The sequence below is a fragment of the Diadema setosum genome, chromosome 21, assembly GCF_964275005.1.
Source record: "Diadema setosum chromosome 21, eeDiaSeto1, whole genome shotgun sequence".
NCBI classification, from domain to species: Eukaryota; Metazoa; Echinodermata; class Echinoidea; order Diadematoida; family Diadematidae; genus Diadema; species Diadema setosum.
In genome coordinates, this window is record NC_092705.1 from 19,037,794 (window position 1) to 19,062,314 (window position 24,521).

The 24,521-nt window shown below is 38.1% G+C and overlaps 1 protein-coding gene across 1 annotated transcript in view; it reads left to right on the top strand.

The window, feature by feature from the left end:
• LOC140244947 (RNA-binding protein FXR1-like) overlaps positions 1-24,521 on the top strand; it is a 93,450-nt gene that overhangs the window by 20,578 nt on the left and 48,351 nt on the right. Inside the window, exon 3 of the mRNA XM_072324555.1 lies at positions 22,058-22,110. Within this exon, the coding sequence (XP_072180656.1) occupies positions 22,058-22,110 (53 nt within the window). The remainder of the gene's footprint in view (positions 1-22,057; positions 22,111-24,521) is intronic.

A 24,521-nucleotide genomic window follows, 5' to 3' on the forward strand; every position in this document is an offset into this window, starting at 1 on the left:
TGCCACAAACTTTTTCTTACAAGAGTGAAGGATAAAAGAAAAAAAAAGATAATCAAAGTATTTATCACATGTTTAAATTATTTTACATTTATTTTGTTATTGGAAAATTAATTTTTGGCTCATAATTGCTTTTTTTAAAAGAATTTGCACCACACAGACAGATAATGCAAGAAATACAAACAACAGTTATACAACGCCCTGAACTTCTCAACTCCAGTTGAATTACCTTCAGTTTCAAAGGTAACATTGCTGCGTTGTTTCTTAGAATGCGGACACCACAGTTGTTTGTAGAGGCTCTGCTTCTGTTGCTGCTGCTGCTTCTAGCAGTGTTGCTAATGTTCCTGGAAGTGCAGATGCTAGAGACTCTGCTGCTACAGTGGTAAGTAGAGGCTCAGTTTGTACAGTTGTAAGTAGAGGCTCTACCACTGTTGTCGTACTTAGAGGCTCAGCTGCTAGGGCTGTACGTACAGGCTCCGCTGCTGCTGCTGCTGCTGCTGCTTCAAGCGGTGCTGCTGATGTTTCTGGGGATTCAGCTGTCACAAATCGACGTTGAGGCTCTGCTACTGCTGTCGCAAGTAACGATACTGCTGGGGAAGTTGTAAACAATGCATCAATGAAAAAAATTATGTGACCATCCTGAGGGTAGAATCAACAAGATTTATACTAGATATACTTGCAAACATCTATCATGGACACTAGAATCTACAGTGTATTACATGCACATAAAGCAAATTATCAGTAATTGATTTTGTTTTGGGACTGAGAAGAGACGTTGACATAATAAATTGTAAGTCATAATCAATATCAGACTTTGAAAGAAAGGAAGTGGAAAGCTAACAGTCTTCAGCATCCTACAGTCATTACAAACTGCAATTACGACATTTGTTTTATTCATTACACAGAATTGAACATTTATATTGAAATGGTAATGCAATGAAAGTACATTGTACCTACATGATACTATGCATAAAAATCTCTACATCATTTTAAAATGAAAAAAGACATAATATATCTTGATAAACTTATTGATGTAGAACAAATCAGTAACTATGTATTCAAATTACCTCAGGCAGAAAGAGGAATGCCCTCGTCATCTGACATCCTACGTCCATCCATGGGCATGTTGAAGACTTGAAGCATCCTCCCTTTCCACCAGCCATTTTTACTTCTCATATGTACGCAGGAACCTTGTTTCGGTTTGGTCCGTTGAGCATGATAGAGGTCACTTGAGCTGACAGGATTCATAGAACCATCCCTCTTTCACTTGACAAGAACATCTATGCCTACGGTGGTTCAAAAACACAAAAAAATTGTATGGACAATTTCAGTGAGAAATTTGACAGTTGTGTCATACACTATGTGATAAAACATTACAAGTACCTGCAGGTTTGAAAAATGTGAAGAAGAGTATTTCTTAGAGCTAAAGCACAATTTCAGAAGAAAAAACAAAGTAACATAAGGAAATTCTTTACAGGCAATCACTACGTCATTTTGTGAGACAAAATGAAAATAGCTACAGCCAGCATACCTATTTGAAATGCAAAAAAAAATTGTCATCAAAGTCTGCTGATCTCTGAAGGGCATAGTATTAATTCAGGTGCTATTGGTCGAGCTTTTACACCTTGGGGTTGGCAAAGGTAAATAATGATAACTGCTACACATTCTTTGATTAGAAATGTGATGTCTTTCACATAAAAACCTAACAATCTTATACACAGAAGTGTTAGTGCTTGCTTTTTTTCTCTTTTAATACATTGAGTAGCAGTCAACATTGATATACATGTATGAAATAATTACAGTAAGGCCGTTAGAAACTTCCCCCAAGTATGCTCAAGCAGGTGCCTAGGGAAGAGCTTGTAATATCAACATGAGCCTGTCCTCACCAGGTTAATATCTGCATAAGATACTTGACAGTAGAGTTAGATAAGATCGACATTACAGAAAAGGTATGACTACATTACAGTCCAGATATCAAAACAGTGATTTCTGTCAAATGACATGGTATTGTTCAATCATCTATTCCACTGAAAGTAATAAATGACCTATTCCATTCACCGTAAACTGAGAAATGTTTGTGAATACCTGGTTCCCGGTACACTTTATGGTCCACAAGTACCGGTACCTATGGTACCATAATCACTTGTTACGAATCAAACTTACCATTATAGGCAGAAGGAAAAACATCCTCATCACCACTACTCTCTGCGGTTGTACGTAGAGGCTCTGCTGCTACAGTCTGAAAGGCTCAGCTGCTACAGTTGAAAGTTAGGATCATGCTGCTACAAATGTAGAGTTTTACGGTAGCATACGTAGACGCTCTGTTGCAATAGTACTGTCGGTAGGCCTACTGTAGTACATAGAGGCTTCGCGACTACAATTGTGTGGAGAAGTTCAGCTGCTACAGTTGCACTTTACAGGCTCTGCTAATGCTGCTCCTGCGCCGAGAGGTGCTGCTGATGTTCCTGCTACAGTTGTAATGATAGCGGTGCTGCCTTTGTTTGTGGGGACTCGGCTCCTGCTTGTAGTGGCCTGCTGCTCCTAGAATTATCCCCAAGATATAAATAAGGAAAATCATGTCAGTGTTATCAGGGCACAAATAGGATACCGCGGTACCCGGTAACTTATATAGAATAAAAATCCCTGGATATAGGCTTATACTTGTACCGGTACATGAGTGTTAAAAAAAACTGTGAGTACCGGTACCTGTAATCAACTTCGTTTAATTTTTCTGAAAGTTCATTGATATCTGTCCCGGTAATCAAAATAAGTAACATACCGGTGAATACAACCTCGATCTAGCCTATAAATTTACTGTTTATGCAGGATTTTAGTTAGACAGTAAAGGCCAGAGCAGCTATTCTTGCATGCTGTATGTAACTATAACTGACTTAACACTGACGCTAAACAGTCTCATCATGCAATTTCATTCTTACTTAGGGCCTAAATACTATTTTTTTTTAAATGAAACAACATGAATCTTTGAAAACAATGATAATCATTTATTACTTTGGGCCTATTTTCAGTTCTACCTGGGTATTTGCAATTGCTACACGATATTTTTTTTTTTCAGTTTATAGATTCTACTATGCTTTAGTTTAAAAAACCATGCATCCGGGTTGTATGGGAGGATTGCTTTATCTCTGACCAAGAATAATCAAGGACCCCCTTCGACAAAAATGGTGGCTAGGTGTACGACTGTGTAGGATCTACAAGGAAATGAAATACACAGGAAAGCTACTTTTACATGATAATGTCGAGCAATTCTACTTCTCTGATGTAATATTTTATGATTACACATTAACCTGCCCCGATTATCATTACTTTTGTTTTTAAACAGAAGATTAAATAACAAATGAGCAACAAAATGCACCTAGTAGTTACATACCAGCACAATTCCGAGTGCATGGGACTGATGGTGATGACGAGCCCTCGCTCGCGGCCTCGCAAGCTCCTCGATTCGCCCCACATACCTCACGTGTGTTCCGTCTGAACAGGGATTTTACGAACCGGCGAATACGAACATTTGCCGGTTCGTAATGTCACAAATTGCAGCATTTGGACATTTTGAAAATTCGTCAAAACCAAAAATACATGTTTTCGTGAATTTTGCGATTTGATATTTTGGGGATAGATAGAGTTTGGTATGGACATTCAAAAAATGGAAAAAAGTGAATTTTGAAAAATTGACCCAAATTCGAACATTCGCCGGTTCGTAATGCGACCGACGATATGTTATTACATCAGCTCTTATACTTTTAGATTTGTGTTTACAGATAAAAAATACAGAAGACTGCAACAAAAAGGCTTAAGTGTGGCTGACACACAGAACTACTGAGTATTATTATTATTATTATTATTTTATTTGGCTTTCAATCACAAATCACAAAAAAAAAAAAAGTAGTTGAGTTTTGTGCATTATTCAAATTGTAGATAACTGTTGACTTCCAAATTTCTAAGCAGTGGCCTAAACAAGTCCCCTGAGGTTCATATTTAATGTTTTGCTGCATTTTGGGAGTTCTGTAAAAGGTATCCCCTACCTTTAAGTAACACTTCTACAATTTGATAAAGTTTCGTAAAAATGACATGGGTTTTGAATGTACAGCATGGCATTCATGAACCCCTCCTAATCAGGGCACCCACGATAGGTTTATAACCAGATTTTGGGGTCCTAGGGTGATTTCTATCATCTGAGGGTGCTGCCAGCACAAAAACTAGGACATGAACCCCCACTTTTTATTGTTTTTCTGGAATTATTAAAATGACGAAAATGACATGGGTTTTGAACGAACAGCATAAGTTTTTTGAACCCAGCTTGTCAGGGTATCCCTGCATAGGTTCCTGCCCAGATTTTGGGGACTTACGATGATATATGTCGCATGGGGGCACTGCTAGCACTAAGATGAGCACATGAACCCCCCATTTTTAGCTCACCTGAGCCAAAGGCTCGAGTGAGCTATTGCGATCGCCCTTCGTCCGGCGTCCGTCGTGCGTCGTCCGTCGTGCGTCGTCCGTAGTCTGTCGTGCGTAAACTTTTTACATTTTCATCTTCTTCTTGAAAACCCCAAGACCGATTTTCATCAAACTTGGCAGGTAGCATCCCTAGGGGGTTAGGAACTCAATTTCTTAAAATGGGCACCATGCCCCACTCAGGGGGCCCCCAGGGGGGCCCAACCCCCCCCCCCCCAACAAAATTAAGGAATCTGTAAAACTCTTCTTCTCTAGAACCAGAAGTGATAGAGCTAAGTTAATACTATGAGTTAGTACATTGATGACTGTAGTTTCAAGTTTGTTCATTGCAGAACAGGGGTGCCCCCCTTGGGACCCAGGGGAGGGGGGTGGGGAGGGGTCCTAATGGGGCTTAAATTGTAAATTTTCATCTTTTTCTTGAGAACCCCATGACCCATTTTCACCAAACTTGGCAGGTAGCATCCCTAGGGGGTTAGGATCTCAATTTGTTAAAATGGGCACCATGCCCCACCCAGGGGGCCCCTGGGGGGGGGGCCCAAACCCCCCAAAATGAAGGAATCTTTAAAAATCTTCTCTAGAATCAGAAGTTATAGAGCTAAGATAATACTATGAGTGAGTACATTAATGACTGTAGTTTCAAGTTTGTTCATAGCAGATCCAGGGGTGCCCCTCTTGGGGGGGGGGGGGGGGGGTTTGGGAAGGTCCAAATGGGGGCCTGAATTATACATTTTCATCTTCTTCCTGAAAACGTCATGATGGATTTTCATCAAACTTGGCAGGTAGCATCCCTAGGGGGTCAGGATCTCAATTTATCAAAATGGGCACCATGCCCCACCCAGAGGGCCCCAGGGGGCCCCATCCCCCCAAATTAAGGAATCTTCAAAAATTTGGGCCCTTAATGTACATTTTCATCTTCTACTTGAGAATGCCTGGTCAAATTTTAGTAGAGCTGTGACTAATTTAGATTAGTGACTGCGTGAAAGGTGAACTTGCGATACTCATGTGAGCGCTAGACCCGCGGGTCTCTTGTTTTCATTTGTCTTCTCGTCGATGTGGGGGGTAGATTCAGGATATACTTTTCCTTTTCCCCTTTCGGCCCGGTGCGATTACTCCTCGTGCTGACATTCTTTCTGCTCGTCTTCCGATTATACTGTTGTTGTAAATAAATGCGCATGGAGCCCCAGCTGTATCGAGGAAAAAAAAAAAAAAAAGTCTATCTAAAGTTGACCTTCAAATACAAGTAAAATCTGAATCAATTAGCCGTGGTACGGGTTCGCGGTTTCAATCCCCTCGAAGCCCGATATTTGCCCTTCAGCAAGACACTTTATCCACAAAAGGCCAGGGCTCCACACCAGTAACTTTTATTTTGGTGGCCCGATCGGGCCACCAAAATGATTGATTTTTATTTTTTGGTGGCCCGAAAAAAAAAACAAGCAAAACTATCGGTCCTACTAAACATAGAAAAATAAATATCAATTATTACTGAAGTGATACAGGTGCCCACGTCTGAAATAGATGAATAGAAAATTTAATCATCTTACCGTTATTCTGAGTTCTAAGATTTCGTAAATAGGCTTATAGATTATTATAAAAGTTGATGCCTATTAAAGTGGTCAAAATTTACGTTCGAAATGAGAAAGTAGGAGCATTTGCAGACATTGTAAACATCCGACATTTGTTTTAGCATCGTAAAGAGCCAAAAATTACCGTTATTTATTTCTGATTGAAATTTAAGCAATCATCCAACATTTACAAGTATTTTGACACCTTCCGGAGCCGAATGTTACCGTTAATCATTTTCAAATGTATAACCAAGCAACCGACATTCATTCTAGCATCTTACGGACCTGAATATCATCCTTATTCATTTCCGAACGTGGAAGCAAACATTTGCTCTTTATTTTATCATCTAACTGAGCCGATTGATACCATTAATCATTTCCAAATGTTAAAGCAACAATCTGTTACTTATTTTAGCATCGTACGGAGCAGAATATTACCGTTATGCATCTCCAATTTCAAAAGCAAACACCTGACATTTATTTTATGATTGTAAGGAGCCGAATGTTACTGCTGTCCACTTCCGAAAGTGAAATGAATCATCTGACATATTTCAGCATCGTATACGGAGCCGAATGTTATACTGTTTTTCACATTCAAACGTCAAGGCAGACATCCGACATTTACTTTACCATCAAACGCAACTGAATGTTATTGTTATGCATTTCGAAATGTTAAATAGCAAATGTCTGATATTTATACAGGAATCAGCGGACGGTCGGGCGGTCGGGCGGTCGGTCGGGCGGTCGGTCGGGCGGTCGGTCCGTTGCAAATCTTGCGTCGCGAACTACTTCCTCAGTTTTCAGCCGATTCCCATAAAACTTGGCACAGATGCGTGCCTTGGGTTGAAGATGTGCAAGACATATTTTTTGACAGTACCCAAAAGTACGTTGCCATGGTAACGGTATATTATGGGCAAAAATGGGTACAAATTTTGCGTCGCGAACTCCTCCCACAGTTTTTGATCAATTTTTATGAAATTAGGTACAGATGTTCATCTGAATATGTTAATGTGCAACACACATATTTCCGCAGTGGCAAAAAGTGCGTTGCCATGGTAACGGCATGTTATTGGTAAAATATAGGGCAGAATGCTTCATTGCAAAACTGCTTCATCAGTGTTCTTCCAATTCTCATGGAATTCATATTGAATGTTTGTCTTAGGATATAGGTCAGCATGACTCATTTCTTGACAGTGACAAAAAGTATGTTGCCATGGTAACAGCTCACATATTATGAGCCAAAATGATGGAAAATTTTGTGTTGCAAACTACTTCCTCAGTTTTTGCCCAATTTCCATGAAACTTGGTACAGATGTGTGCCTTTGGTTGTAGATGTGCAAGACGCATTTTTTGACCGTACCTGAAAGTACGTTGCCATGGTAACGGCATATTAATGGCAGAAGATCAAGGAAAGATCTTGCGGATTTAACTACTTTCTCAGTTTTTTGACCAAAGCTTATGAAATGTGGCACACACCTTGATCTTGGTGGGAAGATGTAGAAGACATATTTTTCGGACGTGTCGGAAGCTGCGTTGCCATGGTAACGGCATATAAATGGCAGAAGATCAAGGAAAGATCTTGCGGATTGAACTATTTCCTCTGTATTCGACTGAAGCTCATGAAATGTGGCACACACATTGGTCTTGGTGGGAAGATGTGCAAGACATATTTTTTGGACGTGTCGGAAGCTGCGTTACCATGGTAACGGCATATTAATGGCGGAAGATCAAGGAAAGATTTTGTGGATTGAACTACTTCCTCAGTTTTTGACAAAAGCTTATGAAATGTGGCACACACAATAGTCTTGGTGGGAAGATGTGCAAGACATATTTTTCGGACGTGTGGGAAGCTGCGTCGCCATGGTAACGGCATTTAAATGGCAGAAGATCAAGTAAAGATCATTCCTTGGGTAAGACTGTCGTCACGGGGCGGGGGTATTAATCACCTTCAGTGATATTTCTAATTATTTTAGCATCTTAATTATGGAGCAGAATGTTACTGCTATTCACTTCCGAACGTTCAAGCAATCATCTGACATTTATTTTGGCATCTTCCGAAGCTGAATGTTATTGAGCACTATTTCCTTTCGAACGTAAAAGCGAACATTCGGCATTTATTTCATCATCGTATGGAGTTGAATATCATTGTTATTCATTTCCGAACGTCAAAGGGATCATTCGACATATATTTGAGCATCTTCCGGAGCTGAATGTTATTGCCATTTACTTTCGAACGTAAAAGCAAACATCCGGCAATTATTTCATCATCGTACTGAGTTGAATACTGTTGTTATAATTCATTTCCGAACGCTAAAGCAAACATTCAACATTTATTTTAGCATCTTCCGGAGCTGAATGTTATTGCTATTTACTTTCGAACATAAAAGCAAACATAAGACATTTATTGAATACTATTGTTATTCATTTCCAGCGTCAAAGCAAACATTAACTTTACCATCAAACGCAGTTAAATGTTACTGTTATTCATTTCGAAATTTAAAAGCAAACATCCGACAGTTATTTAGCATCGTATGGAGCAGAATATTACTGTTATTCACATCCGAACGTAAAAACAATAATCTGACATTTATTTTAGCATCTTCTGGAGCCGAATGTTATTGCTATTTACTTTCGAAAGTAAAAGCAAACATCCGACATTTATCTCATCATTGTACGAAGTTGATTATTATTGTTATTCATTTCCGAACGTCAAAGCGAGAATTCGACATTTACCTTAGCATCTTCCGGAGCTGAATATTATTATTATTTACTTTCTAACGTAAAAGTAAACTTTCGGCATTTATTTTATCATCGTACGGAGTTGAATATCATTATTATTCATATCCGAACGTCAAAGCAAACATTCAACATTTATTTCAGCATCTTCCGGAGCAGTATTTTATCCTTATTCATTTCCGAACGCAAAATCAAATATCTAACATTAATTTCAGCGCCGTACGGAGCTGAATTTTACCATTATTCATTTCCAAAAGTATAAGCAAACATCCGACATTCATTTTTGTATTATACGGAGTCGAATATTACCGTTATTCATTTCCAAAATTAAGAGCAAACATCTGACATTTATTCTAGCAGCTTATGGAGCCGATTGTTACTGCTGTTCATTTTCAAAACTAAAGGCAAACATCCGGCTTTTTTGGTGGCCTGGCGTGCGTTTTTGGTGACGCCGGTCGCAAATTAACCATTCGCGAAATCGTTATTCAATTCGCGAAAAGACTCCGCTAAATCGCTACACTCGGCAGGGGCTACGTCGTCCTTTCACCAGGTCTCGTTACAAAACCAAAATCTCGCGTGAGTTCTTGCATTACCTATCGTTAATGTTAACGAAACATCGTTAATTTGCGCTAGGGATCGTAACTCATCGTTACTCATCGTTACTCATCGTTACTACAAACGTTGATTTTCCCGATCGTTAGTTTGCGTTACTAACGATTCAGGTGAAACCGCTTGCGTTAATGAAACGTTAATGTAAATTAACGCAAAGTTTCTTTTGGTATATACTGTACGGCAACGTATGCATGTACGCTGACGAGTACAATACTCTCCATAGCACAGACAGTTCACAGACTGAACAGCTGTAACAATACACGATTTTCTATACGTGGTATGCGTGTACGACAGACTGGAAGCTCAGTACAGCGCGCGCCAGTCGATGAAATTACACTCTTCTGCGCCACTGTACACTTTGTGGGGAGCATACTTCCGGTTTAGGAGTGAATTCTACAGACATTTCATAACGGAAAAATTAGTATAAATCATGCTTGCATCTCCTTGACTCCGACATACGATGAGCATCTAGGTTTCTTCTCTACAAAAAAGCCAAAATCAGACAACAACAGTTTCTTAGATGGGTCAGGAACCAAAAAACAAATTTTAGATGACAAAATCTTCCCTGAAAAGCAGGTGAAATTTACGTAAATTCAACTGATCATAACATTATGATAAGATCCAATATATGTAAATTTGGTATCAAAATAAAGATCAAAGTCAGGGGAACAACTTACCGTGACTTGCAGCCATGATGAACATAGTTATACAGTATGCACAAGTCGCTCTGCACTGTGAAAACCATAGCCCTGTCAAACTCTCGCAAAATCTCGCACGCTATGAGGCACCTTTGGAACGCAGAGATCGTCAAGAGATTCTGAATAAATCTTGCCGGATTTGTTCATTAGCATACGTGCTGTGGTCTGACTGTTTGATGGTACCACATGTACATGTTCCTAAAATTTGGACTATATATGGGGATCGTGCCTTCCATTATATGGCTCTATCACTTTGGAATAAAGTTACTCTCAGATAATGTTCGCAACATGCACAGCCATTGCTCACTCATGTTATTAGTTTTTTTTTTAATGATCTAATATTGTTTCTTCATAGTTTTGTTATCGTATGTATTGCATTGTATTGGATTGTTTTGTTATTGCACCTTTTCTATTTTCTATTTTTTATTTAGTACCAGGTATTATTCTGGAGAGAGCAGCAAGCACTCTGAGTAGTTTGTAACTAGATAAAACACTATAAGAAATTACTGCAGTTCATAGCCTTCATGCCCCTTATGACCATGCTATTTGTTCTTTGCCTGACACATCAGTTGGATATTAAAGGACAAGTTCACCTTCATTAACGTAAGGATTGAGAGAATGCAGCAATATTAGTAGAACACATTAGTGAAAGGTTGAAGAAAATTGGACAATCGATGCAAAAGTTATGAATTTTTAAAACTTTTGTGTTGGAACTGCTGGATGAGGAGACTACTAAGGGTCGTGATGTCATATGAGTACAACAGTATAAAGAAAATGCAAGAAAATTCATCATATTTTCACTTTTTTCGCATAATAAAAGAGCACTTGACTTACCTCTTTCTAAAGGCAATGGGAATAATATTACCCATAACATATGTCAGTAACGAGTCAAGGGAATGTGTACTTTTTTCAAAAGATGAAATTTTGTGAAATTCTCTTTATATTTTCCTTATATTGTTGTACGCATGTGACATCATACACTGCAGTAGTCTTCTCATCCAGCCGTGACTGCACAAAAACTTCAAAAATTCATAACTTTTGAACGGATTGTCCGATTTTCCTCAAACTTTCAATGATGTGTTCTACCAATATTGCTACATTCTCTCAATCCTTATGTTAATGAAGATGAACTTGTCCTTTAATACAAAGCTGTAGAACTGGTGAGCTGCAGTATGGCTTGGTGCCCATCTGACCCTGTGTCAACAGAGATGTCAGGCCTGACTCTGGCCTGGCATGCCTTCATAGCTTGGCTTCATGTTACCTTACTCACTCCATATATCATGCATAGGTCACAGTCAGTCACAGGTCCAGTGGCATACAGCTCTATGTGTGCTAGCCATGCATTCTGTCTGGTGTAAGTTCATTTAAGTATGTAAGTGTGGACTGAACTGTGTATACAATTGTACTGTGTTCGAGCAGACCCAAGCTATGTAGACATCAAAATACCAATGTGTGTCTCTCTAATATTAATGGGGCAGCTTTATTTTTGTGTGGAAGTTAGCAGTCATATGATGGCCTGAAAGAGAGCCTGGCAGTTGTATCCAGGCACAGATTTTCTCCATCTTCTAATTCTGTAGTACCGGTATCATACAAGGCAAATATACAATGTAGCTGTAGTGATGCATACTGTAAAAGTGGAAATTTTCGCGGTGTTGAAATTTTCACGCATTTCGCGCAACCAGAAACTAGTGCGAAAATAAAAGCACAGGAATATTTTTGCTTGCCATATGTTCCTGTGCGTGATGTCTAGATTCCGCGGAATTAAAAACACGTGAAACTGTTCTTACCTGGTCAAGCGCGAAAAATGAGTCGTGCGAAAATATCCACTTTTACAGTAGTACATAATGGTAAGGTTGACAGAAGCTACAATGGAGCTTAGGAGCTTAAAGGGAGCCCAAACCCAAAGAGCAATGTGGATTGAGTAAAAGCAGCAACATTAGTAGAACACATCAGTGAAAGTTTGAGGAAAATAGGACAATCGATGCGAAAGTTATGAATTTTTAAAGTTTTGGTGTTAGAACCACTGGATGAGGAGACTACAAGAGGTTATGATGTACTGTATACACTGAATATTTAGCGGTTTTTATTTTTGTGAATTTTGTGAGTCAGCTGCTATTCGTGAAATTAAAGACACGCGAAAATATTGACTCTGATCCTTATATGAAATATACATTTCTCCGTTCAGTACAGGAATACATGATCGCGAATTTAACCATCCGCGAAATCGTCGGGAAGTCTCGGTTCGCGAAAATTTAGACTCGCTAAATATATGGCGTATACAGTATTTGTGGACAACAATATAAAGAAAATATAAAGAAAATTACAACAAAAATTCACTTTTCCTAGCATGATGAAAGAGCACTTGACTATCACTAACCACTTTCAGAAAGCAGGGGGAATAATTGCTACCCTTAAAGGTAGGGGTTACCTTTTACAGACCTCCCAAAATGCAGCAGAACATTAAATATGAACCTCAGGGGACTTGTTTAGGCCACTGCTGAGAAATTTGGAAGTCAACAGGTATCTACAATTTGAATAATGCACAACACTCAACTACTCAGTAGCTCTGTGTGTCAGCCACACTTAAGCCTTTTTGTTGCAGTCCTCTGTATCTTTTATCTATAAACACAAATCTAAAAGTATAAGAGCTGATGTAATAACATATAGAGTGTGTGGTAAGAATGTATTAAGAAATATTTGTAAGTTTTGATGAACTTTCTTCACAAAATATACATGATGGACACACATGCAGTGCATGGGTCTGCAAAGGTAGCCTAGTAATGTACTGGAATTTACGGTGAGCCCCGAAAAAAATTCAATTCAAAATCTAACGGTCAATAAAAATGTACTAAATGTTATCTTCCACTTTCAATACTTTATGGGAGTTTCTAAAATGATACTCTCTTCAACATACCACTGTATTTATACAACTCTTCATTCAAGGCATGCAAATGGGATTGCCTACCTTTAACATATCAAGTTGAAGTTGATCAAGTATCAAGTTGATGAAATGTGTAATTTTCATGAAAAATTAATTTTTGTGGAATTCCTTTTATATTATTATAATCGCGTAAGGATCGCCCCCATGCCTTCCCGAGACCGGTGCCGTCGGCAGCGGGAGTGTCTCTTCTATTTCCCGTTCGGGTTTCGTCCGCGCTCCTCCTCCGTGTCGGCGTCGAGAGCGGTACAAAAAACAAAGAAAAACAAAAGACAAACAAGAACATGCAGCGTTTGCGCGCTGGAATCACGCTTCAGTGGCGAAAGCTCTATCAACGCTCTTGCAGACACACACACACGCACACGATGTATACGGGTTATATACAGCTCGCACCAGCTCGCAGGCTCAGGTCGCACACACAGAACTCTATACAATCTGTGGTAGCACAGTGAGCATTCTCGCTCGCCCAGCTGATCGTTCGCGGAGACATGACACACACACTATGGGTACCGGGTACCGGCAATATATCGCAGAGATCGAGAGAAATGTGTATGCATTGAGCCTGTCGCTGTGTTGCATTGCATATCATGATGCGTTCTCGGTACACGGGAAGCTACGAATGCCGTATTTTATTTCCAAAACTGCAGGATCCTCTGCAGCTCAGCTACGTCATTCAGTTTACTCTCAAGTCGGGTATCATTGTCAGACTGTTTAGGACGGCTAAATATCCACTTAAATTTTGTCCTTGCCGATCGTGCCTTTCCATATCAGATTACAGGCCTGCGCCTGTGTATGTATTGACAATGGTTACACGAAACACACTATCTGCGTGCACGTACGTGATATGGGCTCTCATAATTATGGTAATACACAGCTCGGTCATACAAGGGCATTTACGTATAGTTCGCCATTGGCATGCCCAAGTGAAAACGGCGAATGCTGCTATTTTATTGTATTTTGCACAACTACAGGATACTATGCAGCTCAGGTACGTCATTTAGTTTGCTCTCACGTCGGGTATCATTGTCAGACTGTTTAGGACGGCTAAATATCCACTTCAATTTTTATCCTTGCCGATCGTGCCCTTCCATTTCAGATTACACACGCCGCTGTCCATACGTCATAGCTGCTGTAAACATGAATATTCATACGACATATGCGGACGTAGAGGAAAACCTCGCTTTGCCGACTGCCTATTTTTGAAATTACCGTACAAGTGGAAATAAAATGGGTGGTTCTTTATGGTCCATCAAGCCTGGTTTTGGTGATGAAAATAAAACACAGGGAGCAGATGAAGACAAAAATATTTTTCTTTCCCCCCATAACGTGGGAAAAGAAATATTAAAGAAAAATATGAGGCCCTGAGACCCATGGATTCCAACAGGTGCCTACTTATTAACATAATGACTTCGGACATGTGTCATGGACGAATGAACTTTTTTTCCTTCCCTTCCCTAGAATAATCATTCGTCCCTTAGTATACTTTTGTTCTCTTTTTTTTTTGTGTGTGTTGTTGATTTTTATGCACATCCAGACCCTCTCGATCCTATTCCTCCACATAAAGGGGGTAAAACAGAAAAAAACAAAACGACAATACAAACAAAACACGAAAATTAGTAAAATAAGGAAATAGAAAAAAAATATTTGAAGTCAAAAACAAAAAACAGCAAAAATCCGAGTCAGATTGTCAAGTCATTTTCTGAAAGGCCTTATTTCGTTGATGCAGACACGTGTTCTCGAAAGGGGGAGAAAAAACATCGAGATTTATCGAGCTCTCTCTTCCTCTCCCTCTCTCACCCTCTCTCACACTCTTATTTATATCCTGTACAACTGAGCAGTGGAATACTTAGCTTACTTCCAGTGACAATTCTATAAACACAAAACACCACAATTTTTCGATGAAAACAAACAAACATGAAATATATAAAACATGAAGTAAGAAAATACCACAAAAGTCTGAGTCACATGAATGGGTGGTTTAATGAAAAGTCTGACTTTGTCTATTATAGACACATGTTCTCGAGAGGAAATTAAAGAACATCAGAATGAGAGAGAGAGAGAGAGAGAAGGGCGGGGGGAACAATGAACGATCCATCAAGTGCATTTCAGGAACAAGTCATAACCCTCAGATGAGATTGTCATCGGGTTGAAGGAGCACAGACGGGTTTTTCAAATAAAAACATCGGAAAAGGGATATAAATGATGATATAACCCATTTGCATCTTTTTATTGAACCGAAAAGGTGTGTGTGTGTGTTTGTGTTATGTGTGTTTAATGATCGATCAAACAGGTGTATCAACATTAGGAACGGACGACAACTTATTAGATGGGATTGCGTTGGGAGGGAAAATAATTTTTATAATGAAAATGTGGTAAAAGAAGTATGAATCATGACATACAATGTAAGCTTCTTTTAAGCTTACAAATGAAGAGAAAAGATGTGTGTCTGTGGGGGCCAGAGAGGACTCATGTATAAAAAAAAAACAAAAAAAAACATAAACAAACACGAAGTTCTTTCGCTTCAACTAATAAAACGGGGCGAAAGAAATATATATCAATCTAAAAATATGGGGCCCTCACACCCGTGGATTTCCACGGGTGCTGCTAGTTTTCTTTATATTGTTGTTCAGACATGACACCATAACCTTCCTCAAACTTTCACTGATGTGTTCTACTTAAATGTTTTCTCTCAATCCACATTTCTCTTTGGGTTTGGGTTTCCTTTAAGGAAAAGTTCCCTGATTAAATGATCAGGGAATAAATGTAAATGGTCAACATACAAAGAAGAAACTGGATATCAAGAAGATAGTAAAAAGGAAAGCGAACTAGGAAACAAACTGGTAAAAAAAACTACAGTCTCTGCACCAAGAGATGATGGTGGAATAGTCTGAAAAGATGTTGAAGAGCAAGATTGGATACAGGAGAGAGGAAGAAATGTAGGAAGAGTGTGTAGATTTTTAAAAGAACACTTTTTTTATGCAGAATCTCTAACCATAAAATTGGTCTGTACCGTGTATCTTGTCATCTGGGATATGTTCCGCAGAGACTCATTTGGCTTCACGGAATCCCTTCCTATACAGACCAAAGGCTCTCCTCCTTGCTCCTATGGGGCTGCTCTGCCCGCTGTCCCTCACAGAACAAACATTCCTTTAACCTCGATTTCATACAGCATTTTTACATTCAAACAAGTTTGACATGACATGACACATTATGCAGTGCCAGTATTTGGGGTAACTTTCCCACATTGTGCAATCGTAAAAATCACAGTAACTAGGTTAGATCGCAGAAATTTATAGCCATATTGGTGATATTGCAACATCGCCGTTCGCTAGCTGTAAGTCGCCATTTAATACATATGTACACGTAAGTCCCAGCCAGCGTCCACACTATGGTTTGGGAGGAGAAAGTCGTGCAACGCAGGACTTTCCCCCCCAATGCTGGGACTAGTGTGATCACGGTGCTTATCCTCATGTATTGTCTGGATTGTGACTAATCTGATACTGAATGTTGGAAGGTTGTAGGAAATCTAGGTTTCCAGGTGCTAGTGCAGCACACCAAGAAGGTAATGCGAAATAAATTATCATAATATGGTCTTGTTTCAGATCAATGGTGTAACTGAGGGACAAAATGGCTAATATTTAGAATTGTTTTTCATGCTTCAAAATGTTGTTTGACATTTCACTTAGGGTTGGTATTTAATGGGAAAAAAGTTTCAGAGCTCCCATTTCAGTGAAAAGGAAATTGCAGAGAGGCAAAATGAAGCATGGAGCTAATTTTATGGAAAATTCATTTTTCCATTTCTTGACATAGAAGCATAAAAATATTTAGCTTCTCTTTCCATCCTTGTCAATATTTGATGCTTGCAATATGGACTCAAAATTGTAGTCAGCATTCTTTAATAAGGAGATGTCATTTTGCATATTTGGGGAGGAAAACTGAAAATATGTCATTTTTTACAAAATGACTTTTTTAAACTCTTCCCTAAAAAATGAGAGAATATGAATCAGTGACAGTGTATAGGAAGTATACGGTACTCAATGATATAGGTATCACCAGATTTTAGTCATTTTAACTTGTAATATTTTTCTGACTCTGTGTTTCGGACGTGACTGTTAAAAGGTCATTGTTTCGGAGGTGACACATTAGTTAACATACAAGCGGCTGTACAACTTAAGTGGATTGACAAAATCCACTTAGTTTCATAGTTCAACTGCGCAGTGCACAAAGGTGGAGCTTGGTGGGGGTGGGGGGGGGGGGTAGTTTACTGAGGGTAACTTGTCGGGATAGTTACTTTTCCAGATATGGTTATTCCTCACAAAAATGTTTATTGATGGGGCTGCAGTGAAACCAGGATTGACCCTACTCATTATATTGTACAAGGAGGCAAAGAAATCTGACATCTTGATTTTCACAGTATTCTGTGTACTACAGTCTGTGTATTTACAGAAGTTGATGTAACAAAATATCAATGAAATATTAATGAAACTGATTCACTATTCACATCACATCAGCATGACAGTGACTTAAAACATACATTGTACGGCTGCAGCACACTAGAGAGTTGCTGTGCAATGTATTGTAGAATATGTGAATGTCCAATGAGAACATTATACAGTATACATGTCCATACATGTGTTGGATAATCTTGACAAATAAAGGTGAAAGAAGAAAGAAAAATGAGTAATGGTAAAGGTAATTTTTTTTTTCCAAATAGTTTGCTTTGCATTGGTACATATATTTCGATGAAATTGACTCAAAACACAATTGAATGTTTAAAAATTGTACTGAATCCAAGTAAAAAGCAATGTTAACACTGATGTGTCACGTCCGAAACAGTATTTTACTATAATGCAAACATCTGTTGCTTTCCAAATTAGCAAGACTTTGTATAACTGCAGAGAGAAGATGTAAAAAGATATCAAATATAAGTCACACACTGAAGATAATACACTTATTTTAAAACTCCACTCCCTATTTTCCCTCCATGGATGAGTTAATGAACAACACTCAGTTATCGCAATCCTAGCTTAATTTTAGGCATACTTGTGTCTCTGGGCAAGTAGGTGCCATACAATAATGTTTGGTATGGTTCATTCTACATCTTGTACCCTGTAAATAATAATGGTACAAAAAGAATGAGTGAGGAAATGTGTATTGCTGCATCTGGTCCATTTGCCTAAATAGGTTGTTAACATGTCACGTCCGAAACACAGTTTGTTTACATTTATCGCTGTAAAATGTACAAATGAACCTGAGCTGACATAATTTATGCATACATTTAACCAGTGTGTCACATAATGAAAGTCAGACAAATACCTACTTGCCTGATAGGTCTGTTAGTGGAGAACCTGACTTGAAAGTTATCATGTGTATGTTTCAGATGTGACATACCGTTTCGGATGTGACATGTGTTAACGGAAAATATGAAATTCACAGAAAATGTTTATTAGAAAATGAATACTCTCCTAATTTTCATAGACTCATATGAGAGTAAAAACGGTGATTTAGAAAGGGTGAAAACTGTTCAGTTACTATATACTTTTTGTTAGATTATCTCAATTTGAAATTTGTTTCGGACGTGACAAAAAGTTAACAGAAAATTGTTAACAAAAACGTATTTTCGCATGTTTTCTTTTCAAGCATGGGTGATACCTTCATACTGCTTCATGTAAATCTAGACATCATTGACCATGTATTAAACAATGATTTATGCTCTCTATGTGAATTTATTCCAGCGGAAAATGTCACGTCCGAAACGCCAATTTGGAGTTAGTGTCACAATATAAGACTGTATGAGTACTAATGAGATGTTGTAGAGTTCCAATGGTGATAGGTATTTAGTATGACTCCTCTTCTTCTGCAACAGCAGTAATAAGATTTTAATTTTGGAAAGCTTCATTACATAATATTGATTACCCCAAAACCTTGCAAAATTTGTCCCTGAAGAATGGCAATTTTGGACCACATATGAAGAGTTCGGTTTCAAAAGGTACTACATCCATAATTTCAAGTTCTGAGAAAAACGTGATTTTTTTATTATCATATTTAGCAAGCTCAGAATGGAATGATATGTCCCCCTGTTATACTGCTAAATGATACAACACTAAAACCACTCTCTGAGAAAATCCAGGTCCATGCATTTATTTTTAATGAATTAATGATTTTTATATTTTTGTGGATGTAGTACCTTTTGAAACTGAAACTGGATGTAGTACCATTTGAAACTGAAACTGGATGTAGTACCTTTTAAAACCAAAATTTCACATACCAGAGATATATATTCAGTGTGATATTATGACATGTTTCGCGGATTATTTTTTTTTTCCGGCAATGGTGTTGAGGATAGGATACGAGGTCAAGGGGGCCTAGGTACTTGACAATGCCCTGCCCTATTTAGCAGGAAGAATAACAAACCAATGTGCACAGCTAATGCCCCACTTCTCCCTTGCTGACCAATATTTTGAATGATTGACATTGGTCGTAAGCATTCAATCAATTTTCACATGCTTCAAATGTTCTGGATCCATCGAGCATGGGGGGGGGGGGGATCCATTATGCGTAAACGGTCATAGATAGGGAGGGGTCACAATATCTCACTAGGTGATTTCTCTCTTCCCTTTTCTCCTTTAGTTTTTTTCTCACGAGCTTTATCTCATGATTTCTTTTCTTTTTCTTCTTTGTATTAATTTTGTGGCCATTTTTTCTCTCTGTGAATTCTCCCTTCACGTGTCTCAAGAATACTGTATTCATTATCTTTTTTTCTTCTTTTCAATGGAACTTCGAAGGGAAAAGGTGGAAAAGCAGCATCTGAATGTGCTGTATTTTCTCAACGCTGTGATTAATTCATTACATGAATTTCATTCTGGTATGTTCTTTATCAGGTAAGATAAATCTGATAATCTAAAAGCTGATAAAATCAAGAACATCGATACTAAACACACATTCGGTATTACCTTTGTGACATTGTGTAAGTAAAAGGTGTCATTTACAAGAATGAATATGAATCTAGTGTTCAAAGCTTCATGCCACTACATACTTTCCGACCCTGGTACTTTACATTATGCACATATAGAATAACACAGCATACCCATGTACAGGTAAAGCACCTTTGGTAGGGATATCAGAATTTCATGCCATTGTATACAGTTAACAAAGTAACTTTGCTTTCAGACTAGTTGTCACACACTTATTAGCTGTGAAGCCATATATAAGGCATAGTCCATACCTACAAGGTGTTTGTGCTTAATTCTGGGGACAATTTATGGCTCAAACTCAACACCCTTTCTAGCAGTAACGCACTACATGTATTTGCATTCATATGAGGCTTAGAGGTCGCAGACACAAATTATGCTGTCTTGACTAACCGGCTAGAAAGCAAATCAGAGAACCCTATTTTATTATGACTTATTAAATGCGTAATTTCCATTACAAATTGCTAGATATTGCAACTGATTGAAAAATTGCCCTACATCGACATAAAGAAGTACTGACTTGATTAGTGTCTATAAAACACCGAGTGTATATAAAAACATCTCAATGGAAGAATTTCACAAATTTGAAGTTGCTAGATATTGTTTGATGATAATTGGTATTATGTTAATATTGAACTGGTAGTTGTTAACCCATTGAGGACGAGTCCCGAGTATACTCGGGCAGGTGTCTATGGGAAATGCGTGTTGTAGCAAAATCAGTCCGTCCTCAACGGGTTACATACTTTCAAAAGACTTCTACAATATTGTACATCCACTGTGCTTCCTCTTATGAAAATGTGTGACTCACCTCGCAAACATGTAAAAGAAAAAATAAAAATTAAGGGCAGTGTGCCAGTATAAATGAAAACTGTAAATGAATTGTATGAACTGTGTTCAACTTACTAGATGATAAAGGCGGAATGATATCCAAACTTGAATAATGTCCAATAGGTTTGTATACATCATATACACATACTTGGTATGTGTGATCTATAGACAGACAGGTTCTTCTCCAACTTCAGAATTTACTCTATGGTATTTTAGTGCCTAACAAAGTTGCTCTTACATTTTGTAAAAACCAAAACTGGTACATATTTGCATGTTGCACCTATTAATGTTCTCTGATCGAAGTGTTTTCAAGCCTTCTCTCCTTTGCACATTTAATATATTGTTTTGTATGATTTTCTTTAAAAAAATGACTATGCATATGGACATTTCCAAGGTAAAAAGGTACCCCTTAGGGATGTCGGGTTATTTTCTTTTTCCAATGTGCATTACCCCCCCCCCCCCCAATAAAATATGATCTTTTTTAGAACACTTTACTGAGAGATAACGTTGCCTTTAAATTGCTTCAGAGAAGCAATTTGTCCGAATTTTTGCTGAAATAAAAATTTGGGGGTAACATACATAAATGCTGGGCTGACATCTGGATGTACGCACATATGAAGGTCAAATAATTAATGTTCATTGAAAATTTGTTGTTCTTCAACTGGATGGCCTAATATTGATGAGAAAAGATATGAACAGCCCTATCAAGACTAAGTGGGGAACTTGCATTATAATATGTAACATGAGAGACAAAAATGTGACAGTTTTGTCTGTCTATGTTACATATGTTCCCCACTTCAGTCTAGAAACGGTATACACCGTGCTCAATAGAATTTTAGTGCTGTTATTATTGTTTCTAATCAATATTAGGCCATTCAGCTGAAAAACAAATTTTCAGTTAACATTCATTATTTGACCTTCATATGTTAGTTCACTTATAGTTGTCTGTCCAATGCTAAGTACATCACCCCAAAAGTTTCCATTTGGCACAAATTCTGATAGATTGCTATTTTGAAGCAATTTTAGGGCAAAGTTATCTCTCTTTAAAGCGTTCTAAAAGATTGTATTGTATGGGGTAATGCACACTGGAAACAAAAAATAACCCGACATCCCTGGAATGTATCCTTTTACCTTGGAAGCACTCATGTGTATATTACAAATTTTGAATAAGCTTGGCTATGAAACTGAATGGTTTTTATTACACAGTTCTTGTTTTTCAACATAAACTTTCTCTTCAATTTACAGGCTGTACTGAAGAACATCTTTGAAGAGGAAGTCAGTATTGCCTTTGAAAACAAGTAAGTCTGTAGTCATCTAACTTTGTCCATACATATATAACCAAGGCGTGACATTAGCAATGGTGTGGGACCACTAAGAATTGATGCCAGGTCACTAAAGTTCCAAAAGCTTCATCTTTTGATAGCCCAATCAGGTAAATAAGATTCAAAATATATTGTTATGTTTCCCTTTCTTTTGGGCCACTATACTTCTTTTGGGACAACAAAAATGTCAAATTAAAAGATGTTAGCCACCAGAGAGAAAAAAAAAAGTTAGTGTCAAGCCCTGATACAGCTGTCACAGATGTAAGACTGGGGAAATGCTTCATATGTCATTGCAATTTCTACATTAATTTGTGTTGGAAAGTCAACAACTTATTCTACATAGGGCCGAAGGCTCAAGTGAGCTATTGCGATCACTCTTCATCCAGTGTCCAGCATATGTTGTGTGCAAACTTATTAGGTGATCCGAGTATCCTCTCGGATCACCTTCTGTATCTGTACTGATTCTTTGTTCTTCTTCTTCTTTTTCTTCTTCTTTCTCCGCAAAAATTGTGTATCGCTAATCTCGGAAAGTCCTCTTCCTATCAATGTCAAAATTATACCATACATGTATCATGTCCCAAAGACGATCCTCCTAATAAAATCATAGTGATTAGTCGACCGTGACGTCACTATGACGTCATTATATGAAAACACATTCTCAATCATATCTCTTTAATGGAATGCAAATTTTCAATGAAATTTACGTCACATATATTTCAAGTCAAGCGCATTCTACTCATATAATCAAAATTCATATTTTCTCTTCAAACGTGCGCGTACGCGCGCGTTGAAATATTTGTATGCTCAAATCGAACTCAAATTTTTTTTGCACACGTTTCAGACCAATTGGAGCATTTTTTGAAAAATTGAAAAAATTGGACGGGCGCGTACGCGCGCGCACATATACGCACGCACAGCTCATACGCAATAGAAATTTCCCGTTTTTTCACACTTATCAGATGCCTGAAATGTCAAGGAATATTTCTACCAAGTTTCAAGTCAATCCGACTCAATATGACGTCACACGGGCCCGTCAAAGTTGAAATTCCGCGCGCGCGTCAATGGCGATATACAGTGCAACAATGCCAAAAAACCGCCAATTTTAAATCCGATTTTACTCGTCAGGATGGACGGTGACTCCTCATTTTCTTTACATATTCTGAAAGCTGATGAGTTGTACATGTCATTTCATGGGTCAGCGATGCTGCAAAAAGGATTAAAAGATATCAAATTTCTTAATAAATTACCAAAAGTAAATTTTCAAAATGACGTCATCAAATTTCAAGTTCACTCGAGCGTATCTCACTTATCCTTTGCCAATTTTCACACAAATTTCAGTATGTCGTAGCTTATTAAATGCTTTTTCATTAATATAATAACAGCATTTTGATTGGATGACGGCATCACCTCGTAAAAATGGATTGAAAGTAATCTTGTCAAATTTGACCAGTTTACGTGTTATCTCTATGGGAGTGCAGTTTTTCTGGAAATGAAAATTGACATGACTATCTTTCTCGAGCACTAGCTCACTTATGCTTCGGTGAATTTCTCCCAAATTTTAATATGTTGTAGCTGAGACTTTGGGCTATCGTGATTGTCTCCTCCATTTCTTCATACGACGTCGGCATCACGTCAAAAAATTTGGTTGAAATTAAAGCTTATCTTCGATGTATTGAGATATTTCTTCCTTTCTGCAACTTTCTTTGCAATAACTCAAGAAACACAGCCCCCATCACCCCAATATTTTGCACATGTTTAGTTCATGTTATGTACATGATTTCATAAAATAACAACTACTTCATCAGACGCCATCTTGGGTATGTAAATTAGGGTCAAAGGTCATAAATGTTTCATCCTGTATCTTGGTGAATACATGTCCTATCTTCCCCATATTTTGCACACGTAAAGACCGTGTTACAAGGATCATTTCACAAAATAACCACTTTTTGCTCTGATGCCATCTTGTCTGTGCAAAGTGGGGTCAAAGGTCATATGTACTTTTTTCTATATCTTCGTTATGACGTGTTATCTCTATGGGAGGGAATTTTTCTAGATGTGAAAGTTGACATGATTGTCTTTATCGAGCACTAGCTCACTTACCCTTCGGTGAATTTCTCCCAGATTTTAATATGTTGTAGCTGAGACTTTGCGCTATCAGGAATGTGCCTTTTGTTTTTCATACGATGTCTGGATCATGCTAAAAAACTTGGTTGATTTCAAACTTATCTTCGATGTATTGAGATATTTCTTTCTCTCTGCAACTTTCTTTGCAATAACTCAAGAAAAACAGCCCCCATCACCCCAATATTTTGCACATGTTTAGTTCATGTTATGTACATGATTTCATAAAATAACAACTACTTCATCAGACGCCATCTTGGGTATGT